Below are 9,124 nucleotides of genomic sequence, written 5' to 3'. Positions count from 1 at the left end.
ACGCATATTGCGCTCTCAATGAAAAACCCGAGTTTAAATATTGAAGACAACATTGTTGAGAGCAACAGTCACAAAACTCAAAAAGAATAATTTATATGAACAGTAAAACAAGATACCTTGGTAATACAATTCATAACATTCCCCAACTCAACCAAGAAGAGGCTAAAGGAGTTAAATATGTGAACTCACCCACTGATCTTTTATTCCCTGTTGTTTGTGTTAGTTTTCAAATGCATAACCGAAACCAAAGATCTATAGCAGATATTTACAAGTAATAGAGTAACACTTACAGTGTCCAACTTCTTTAAAGTTCAGCTCATTTTTTATAAAAGCAAACACCCAATAGAAGTTCACAAGTTACAACCAGGTACCTCATAAGCTATGCCAAAGCTTGAGCCATAATTGAACGCTGCGACAGCTGCTGCTGATAAAGTTCACGGAAAATACAGTATTTGGCATCATGATACTTCTTCACCCTTGAGTCTGTTGATGGATGAATGACCTGCATGGTGTCAAGAGTTGAAAAAACCAAATATATGATGACTTGCTACTCAAAGATAACCAACGACACATAAAATAAGACCTCCTTCCTACGCCAGGCATGCATTGCCATCAGTTAACCTGTCTAGGTTGAACCACTTTATATAAAGGTTTAAAACCAAATTACAGCTCAATTTTCAACTGAACCTTCAACTTGTGCTCAACACATTTCATGATAAAAGCACGATACCAATAGAAGCAAATCAGGACAGCTAGCATACCTGACCAGCTGCATTAAGTGCTTTCATTGCCTCACTGAGACAAGTATACTTCTTTGCTGCAACTGCACCAAGAATAGCAGCCCCTAAAAGCACTGACTCACTTTCACGCGGAAGAATTATAGGGCAACCTGAAATTATGAGAAAATGGTCACCCACCAATAAAAAGAATAAATAATAAGAGGGAATTGGCAAATTATTAGCAAGAAAGCCACAAGTTTTAATCAGCATGTTAGCAGCATAGAATGCAGCATTCAAATGCGGAGGAAAAGAATCATTGGTCCAAATAAAGGTTTTATGTTGCTATAGACTATAGGGATAGTAAACCTTAATTACAAATTTAGATGGCAGTTACTAGTCAGCATGCGGGAACATGCACGCATGAAAACACATGCATGCAGAAAGGAAGAAAGCAAATGCACAAACCAATAATATCTGCATGCTCTTGAATGAAAAGGGCATTTTTTGAGAGGCCACCACATGCAAGCAATGTATCAATCTGCAAAAAGGGAGAGACATATTAAGGAAGGATTTCAAGGGTAAGTGAAACGAATTATAAAGAATCAATGCCCCAAGGCCAAGCAACCCTATTGGTAAGTCAAAACAGCAGCAGCAACATATTTAATCATCAAGCAATAATTAGATGGCTTTTAATTGGAGCTTCATTGTAGTTGATATGTACCTGAACATCAAGGTCAAGTGACATTGTTTGGGAAACCAAGATTTATTGATAGGGTCCAATCAAAACCTTATTAGTATCAGGCACAAATTACTACAGATATTCAATAGGCAGGTGGCCTATTTATTTGGACATTTTGAACTCTGCAATATATATTAGGTGCTCTTGGTGCTAAGCTCAAATTAACCTTTGCTTAATTCTTCATTATGCAATCACTTCATTCCAAGTTCGATTGCTTCTGAGTAGACCTGTCAATTGGACGGCTCAGGTTGGTTTTGCATAGGCCTAATCTAGCTTAAGTTAGTTCAAGCTTTAAAATTTTCGAGTCATTTCAATTCAGGTCAATTTTGGGTTTGGATCATTTGGGTTTGAGCTTGGGCTTTTCTGGGTCGAGTCATTATAGGTTCTAATCATTTCATGTTTTAATAACTTCAAGTTCGGGTCATTTCTTCTTGGAATCAGCTTCGGGTTCAAGTTGTTGACTTTTATGGTGAAATTGGACCTGGTTGAGGTCTGGGTTGATCATGCCGGGTTTTCAAATTTGGATCAGAATTGGCAGCAACCTGGTTTATTTCATAATTGTTTCAACCAATAAGAACATAAAATGGAACTTGTTACCTGAAGGGAAAAAAACTCGACAAATAAATATTTTCAAAATTGACACGTGAATCTGAAATACCACAGAGAGCCACTATAACTTTTCCATCAAAAAAATTAACAATGCAAAACCTTAGATAAAAAATACTAATGTACAGAGAAATTGCAGCATTCAGTTCATAATAATTGGAACCTTAAATCCAGAAAGAAGATCAGATTGCTTAAAGGACATGGGACTTAAAAACTATTATTGTTATAAAGCTGAAACAAACCTTTCTGTTTAATATTAGTATAAAAAGAAAAAGAAAAAAAAAGAGAAGAGAGGCGCATATCTTGCCTTGTGACCATTAGCATTGTAATGCTCCACAATATGACGTGTACCATATGCAATAGCCTGCACAGCGGCAAGGTATAGACGAGCCAACTGTTGCTCACTAGGGTTGAGGGTCAATCCAAACACTACTCCTTTTGCTTTGGGATCTGCAATGGGAGACCTGTGCATCACAATGGCAGAATCTTAAACTCATTTATAAGGATATGCAGGCAGTACAAACTGGAAAACTCATAACCCAATTCTTTAAATGCTTTACCTATTTCCATGGAAGTCAGGAAGGACATGTGTATCTTCAGTCAAAGCAGCAATAAATGGACACTGCAGCTCACGCATCATTGATTCCAAAATATTGTTCAGTAGATGAAACAGGGAAGTTTCTGCAATGTAGAACAGAGAATAGAAAGTCAAGTCAAGAAGCAGGAAAAGGGGGGATAGAAGTCAATTTCTTACTTTGGGAAGCTGCATGGTTTGCAAGTCGTGGAGAAGCAACATGGCTTTCAATTATGTAATCCAATAATGCACCAGTAGCACTCTGCCCCCCTTCTGTGAGCCAGTACTCAGGTATCATCGCTAAATTCAAAGGGAAAAGGAAACACCAAATAACCATTAATGATAAATATCTGCCATAAGTAACCTTACATGATGTAATATAAAATCATTAAAATTATGCAATTGAAATTAACCAAAGTGACAAAGAGGAAGGTTAAAGAATGAGTGAGCTTTGAGAGAAGTCCCAATCAAACATTATGTATGGGCATGAGTGTATGTACATGCTTACGAATGAAATATATATATAGATGTCTAGTTGGCCCGACTTGTATGATAATTTTTAATAAAGACAGTCTCATAGACTGCCCAGTAACCATATCATGTATTTTGAGATTATACCTGACCAAAATGGTCCCCAGACCCCAGGAATAAATAGCTTGTCCCGTGATACAGCCATGTGACAAGTAGAAGTTCCGCAGACCAACACCATACGATGGCATATAGCTTCATTATCATTCTCTGAGCATGTACCACTTCTCAGAAAAGTTAAAATATTCTAGTTAATAAGGAAAATGAAGAAAAAGGCAAAATAGTTCTCCATTAATAAACCTTTTTCAGGTAGACTTTCCATTACCCCCACACCACCAGCATGTGCATCAATCAGTGATGTCCCCACAGGTGTTCCGGCTACAAGACCAAGTTCCTGAAAACATAAGTTATCATTTATAAAAGAACAAAAAACAGCCAAAATCATTGGATAAAAAGTGAACAGAACTACCTTCCAAGCCACAAAAAAAGGACTATGTTAGCATTCTTATATCTAAATAAGTACATTGACTTTATTAATCAACCTCAAGGGAGCACCACTTGAAATCAATAGCAAATCTACAGTACAAAATTTCTTGCCTTTGCAGCAGTAGGAGTAAGACCAGAACCCAGAGCATGGCCTGGAAAAGCTACACTTCGTCCTGTCATTATAATATATGTCAGGTCGTAAAACTAAAAGGTTAAGTTTAAAATTACAGAAGAGGTAAGAAAGTGTTTCTTTCACTCATCGATTTCATTGTTTTTTGACACATCCAAAATACAGCTGCATAACCAAAGTAGAAGAATCTATAACGGTTAAAAAGCATTTCTACATTGAATGTCACTGTCAAAATTTCTTTTGTATTTGAAACTTGAATGGACAGTAAAGCAACATAATAAGTGGGTGCTTGTGTAGAAACAGAGCATTTTTAACAGGTCTACACCAGCAGTCAACATTGAGCCTTACCTTTTTGCACTAGTAATAGAGGAATTTACTAGATATACTCAGAGTATTGTATGCTATTGAATGAAATTTTGCGGAATGGCAAGCTATGGTTGAGAAAGAAGGAATGCTTGCTGCCAAACTTGAATTATGGAAGAGACTTTTATCTTATGTTCAGTCACTCTAGAAGACAGAAACAAAGCATTTAAAATGCAAATTCAAAACGGGAATGGAGAGAGAGAATTGTTGATTGATGCACTGCTAATTTAATTTCAGTATCTAGGTTCAGTAACAAAAAGGATTTGAGATATTGCTGGAGATGTCGCCCACAGGATCCAACTATAGTGGACAAAATAGAGAAATACATCTAGAATCTTGATTGATTGCAAAATTTTCATTTTATAAAGGAAATTACAAGTATGGTGAAATGATGGGTTTAGAATAGCTGAGTTTCAATCTGTTAGTGGTACTTTTGTAATTTTTTATATTTCCTTTAATGGTTGTGAACTGGGAGCAGAGATACGTTTCCTGGTTGTTATTTTGCTCTCATGATCTTTCTCTACTCTCGAGTCCAACCAAAGGAGATCAAGAAATGAAATTCTTAAAGCATACCAATCTTAGCATGATGGCCCTCAACAAGATCACCTAAGCCAATCTCCTCCCAAAAATCATCATCCCATCCACAAGCTTCCATATCACGAGAATCTTTCTCATTAATATGCTGCATGTGTGCATGACCAAGATATGTCCATTTGCATACTGTGGTGCATAGACTTCGAGTACCATCTCCTGTTGCTCTACAAAAGAAAGTACAAAAATAAGGTTGAATTCATTAAAGTAAGAAATGAGCATGATGTCTTGACATCAAGAAGCTTATGAGATAGATGAGCAGAAGAAGACCTATATGACAACCAATCACTCAAGTCCATCCACCTAAATACCATTGACCAAGACTCTTGCAAATTTTCCTTCACCCATAAAAGCTGCAAATGAAAAAAAAATAAAAGAAGATATCAATCATTGTCCCCATAGCACAAACATGGATAAACTAGTTTCATTTAACAATCACAGGTGAATAATAATAATAATTGACAAGTTCCATACTTATTTTTGCAGCTAAATACGTTGCTCAGGAAACTCAAATTTGCAGACATATAATATTATAGAAGTTAGATATACTGCTCTAGCCCCGCCCCTTCTTTTACCATCATTCTTTCCCAGAATAATTGCCCATTTATCCACAAGCACTTCCTGAACTACTGTTATCCTCCAAAGTAGTCATCCTTGTTTCATTGGCTTAATGCCGTGAACATGCTATATCTTAGGATGCTTATGTTATCATCTTAAGTACAAATACACTGAGGAGCTTATTTTAGACTGATCTGTATCAACAAAAAATGCACCTGCAAAATTCATGGCTCAGAGTCACAAATTCAAGACAAGTACAAATACTATATGATCGAGGATTATTTTTCAGAAAGTATTTGACAGAAGAAAAAGAAACCAAGGCATTATCCTTTAAGTCCACACTCCAAACTGTGATACTATGGCCTACTTGAAATGGGATAAACTAACTTCAAATTCCTTTTTTTTATTATGTATATCTGAAAATGGGATGCTCTATCTTCCCAACACAAACATTCAGAATAAGTTGGTTGTGTGACCATTTTTCTATCAAAAGATTATGCATATTCAGGGTAGATTTACCCTGGGAAGTGTCTTGTATGACTAAACTCATTAACTAGGTACCTTTGGCGGCTCCATTTCTGGTGAAACAGATCCACCACAGTATTGTAACACCGGTGAGTTACGAGAATTAATCTTCTCAGCTTGTTTCACAGCCCGATGGTCCATCCAGACTATGATATTTCTTCTTGAATCACCACTCCAAGAAACAGTAACTGGAGAGCCATCTGCATCCACAGCCACTGCAAGAAAAAGCCATATTTTCCTTAACATTATGTTTACCTTTTCAGTTCCTTACATGGCATACAGAAAATGGAAGTTCTCATTCAAACACCGCATTCAGTAAATGTTTGTAAATACAAACCAAGTGAACAAGTAGCTGCAAATCCAATGCCCTTCACCTGTTCCCCATCAATTTTTGCAAGTGAACATGCTGCTTTCACAGCTGAACAGACTGCATGCCAGATATCAGTTGAAGATTGCTGATATAAAAGAAATAGTCATGATTAGCCCACAATTTAATCTCCCCCACCCCTAAAAAGTAATAATAATAAATATGGTAATGTTTCTTCCAATCAAGGAAGTTGCAGCAAAAACTCCACTAACAAATTAATAGGATCACAGAATGCTAATTCAGCAACTAAGTTTAAAATTTTTATTTCTTTTTACCTCAATACAGTCGCCTTCTTTCCATATTTGTATTGGGCTACTAGCAGATCCTAGAAGCTTCCCTTCCTCATCAAAGAGACCTGAAGCAGGCAGTTATATATAATAAAAAACGCAGCAATAAGGTTTACCCTGTAAGAAAAAGGCAATATTGCAAAAGAGAAAAAAAAAATGCATGATGTGCCTTTTTGCCATACGCGGGAAAAAGAAAGAAAGCGCACGTCATGTTTAAGTTGAAGTTCAATCAAATTTTCATCTCATAACTCTTAGCTCAGTTTCAAATGTTTACTTCGCTATTTTCTTTTAGCTTAATCAAAGTTGATATAAATTCATAACGAAAGTTATAAAAAATCAAGATTCACATTTGAATTTCTTTTTCTTTTAAAAAGCATAAACACCGAGCAAACATAATTTTACCAGAAAACAGAAATATGAAAATCATCATTTCATTATAGATAAACAAAGTTGCATGGACTCAGCTATCAATTAACGAATTTGACCAATCAACATTCCATTTTCAAGTCTAATTACTACCCCAATTCAAGTTCAAACAAGGACTAACTGTGATGTTCATAAGAGAAGTCAAGTATTCAAGACATAGAGATTAAAAGAAAGTTGAAAGGGGATAACAGAGTGGATGTATCGGTTTAAAGTTTAAACTGAGAAAAGGTGAGAGTCAAATCCTCCTACTTCAGTTGCAGCAATCACAAAGGGCAATGTCAACTATTGTGATGAAGTGTCAGACACAAATTCTATGTCGAATTTTAAATTCACTTTCTTCAAAAGATTAAGCAAACAAGCAATCAAGCAGTAAGCATTCCAATCAAAATCATAAATAATCACGCGAATTCTTATTATACGAAGAAAATAGAAGGAGAGAAAGAAAACAGACCGGCGCGTGCACTACCGGTGCCGACGTCAACGCCGAGGAAGACGTTGCAATGGGAAGTAGGGGAGGAGGAGGCGGAGGAGATAGCGGCGGCCATTTCGAGGAACAAAGGGGAGGAGATGCTGTGAGAACAGGCGGAGGGAGAAGAATGGAACCGGTTTTTTGGATGAGGTTGTTGATGTTGTTGTTTATGTTTGCCGAGAAGCGGCGTCGTATCGGACCGAGTTCTCCCTTTACCCAATATTTCTTTTCCTTTCATATTCATCAACTTGTAATTTTTTTTCCCTTTTTGACAGGCTTTTGGTTAATCCGTGCTTTCCATTTTGTTAATCTTTTTCATTTCTTTGCTTTGGTTTTGTTTTTAAGCTCTACTAAAAATCACTGGATGCTGAAAGCTAGATAAGTTTTAGTTTTGTCCTATATAACTAAAACAAGTAAAAGATTAATTTAACATTGAATAATTTTACTTAAAATAGTAAAAAGTGTAATAAAATGCTTTTTAATATTTTAATTTTAATAATATGATAAGGTTAAATTTGAATAATAAGTTTTAGTGTTGTTTTCTTATTTCATAAGTAATTTTAAAAAATTATTACATATTTTAAAATATTTATTTTTTAATGTTTTAAAATTTTTATTGACGGTGTACCAAATATTATTATGATATTTTTATTAGGGACAACACAAAAAATTTTCCTGTTTTTTTGTAATACCAAAAATTTTCTTTAATTTTCAAAATAAATAAATATAAATGTCATCTACCTAATTGTGTTATTTTCAATCGATCATCAATTCAATAATGAATATATCAAATGCATAATGACTTTTTTATCTTCTGCCCTATAGATCTCCCCGTTGTTGATTGGAAATTTGAAATGGATATTCAAAAAAAAAATGATTGCTTAATTACAGTATTGATTTCGAAAATTGTATATTTTGTGGTAAATGCGTTGAGTATTGTCCAACAAATTGTTTATCAATGACCGAAGAATATGAACTTTCTACTTACGACCGTCACGAATTGAATTATAATCAAATTGCTTTGGGCCGTTTACCAATGTTAGTAATTGACGATTATACAATTCGAACAATTTTGAATTCAATTCAAAGAAAAACTCAGTTAAAGTAAAGAGAAATTTCTCATTTATTCTTTTAATGTTCTGGTTTGGAACTTTACAGGAAAAAAGTTATTTTAGTCCTCCATTTAATTTTTTTTTATCTCTTTTAGCTTTTTAACTTGCATTTTTTGTCAAATCATTTCAAAGTTAATTTTTGTTAACATTATTGATGTGGCATGCACATTGATTGCCACGTGGATGAAATTAAAAAAAATTATAATTTTTTTATGATTTTTATATTTTAAAAAATTAAATAAATGTTGATGTGTCATCCCCGTGGCGATCCATCCACATGTATGTCATATCAACAAAGTTAAAAAAAAATGTTATCTCTTCCATCCATTTTGGAGTGAATTAACAAAAATTAAATTACTAAAAGACTAAATTAAATTAAAGCTGAAATGTCAAATAAAGTCATTATGTCTTTATTAAAAGACTAAATTACTAAAAAAATGTTTTCAGGTGATTTGCAAAACAACACTTCCAGTTGGAAGTATTTTCTGTCCCAATATCTTTTTCTTTTTATGTTTCTTAGTGTCACCTCTTGTGAAAATAAAACTTACAAAACAGGTTTTTATATAGACCCCAAGTCACATTTATCTTGTTTTCTTAAGCGATGTAAGATATATGATATGTGATATGGGTATATACAGACTCAT

At 34.6% G+C, this 9,124-nt stretch overlaps 1 protein-coding gene across 1 annotated transcript; it reads right to left on the bottom strand.

The window, feature by feature from the left end:
• Positions 1 to 176: 176 nt before the first annotated feature.
• On the bottom strand, positions 177 to 7,727 carry LOC107907478 (FGGY carbohydrate kinase domain-containing protein). The gene is made up of 15 exons (XM_016834874.2): positions 7,351 to 7,727; positions 6,462 to 6,541; positions 6,157 to 6,274; positions 5,856 to 6,034; positions 5,007 to 5,089; positions 4,719 to 4,903; positions 3,764 to 3,825; positions 3,467 to 3,560; positions 3,257 to 3,376; positions 2,819 to 2,938; positions 2,625 to 2,745; positions 2,372 to 2,528; positions 1,185 to 1,257; positions 762 to 889; positions 177 to 502 (listed from the first exon to the last, which is right to left on the bottom strand). Exons 1-15 carry the CDS (start codon positions 7,610 to 7,612, stop codon positions 380 to 382), a joined length of 1,905 nt encoding a protein of 634 aa, XP_016690363.2. The 5' UTR covers positions 7,613 to 7,727; the 3' UTR covers positions 177 to 379.
• Between the last annotated feature and the right edge of the window lie 1,397 nt (positions 7,728 to 9,124).

This window comes from Gossypium hirsutum, chromosome D05 (assembly GCF_007990345.1).
Source record: "Gossypium hirsutum isolate 1008001.06 chromosome D05, Gossypium_hirsutum_v2.1, whole genome shotgun sequence".
Classification (NCBI taxonomy): Eukaryota; Viridiplantae; Streptophyta; class Magnoliopsida; order Malvales; family Malvaceae; genus Gossypium; species Gossypium hirsutum.
Note: the sequence above shows the minus strand (reverse complement) of the source record. Positions and strands in the feature narration are given on the sequence as shown.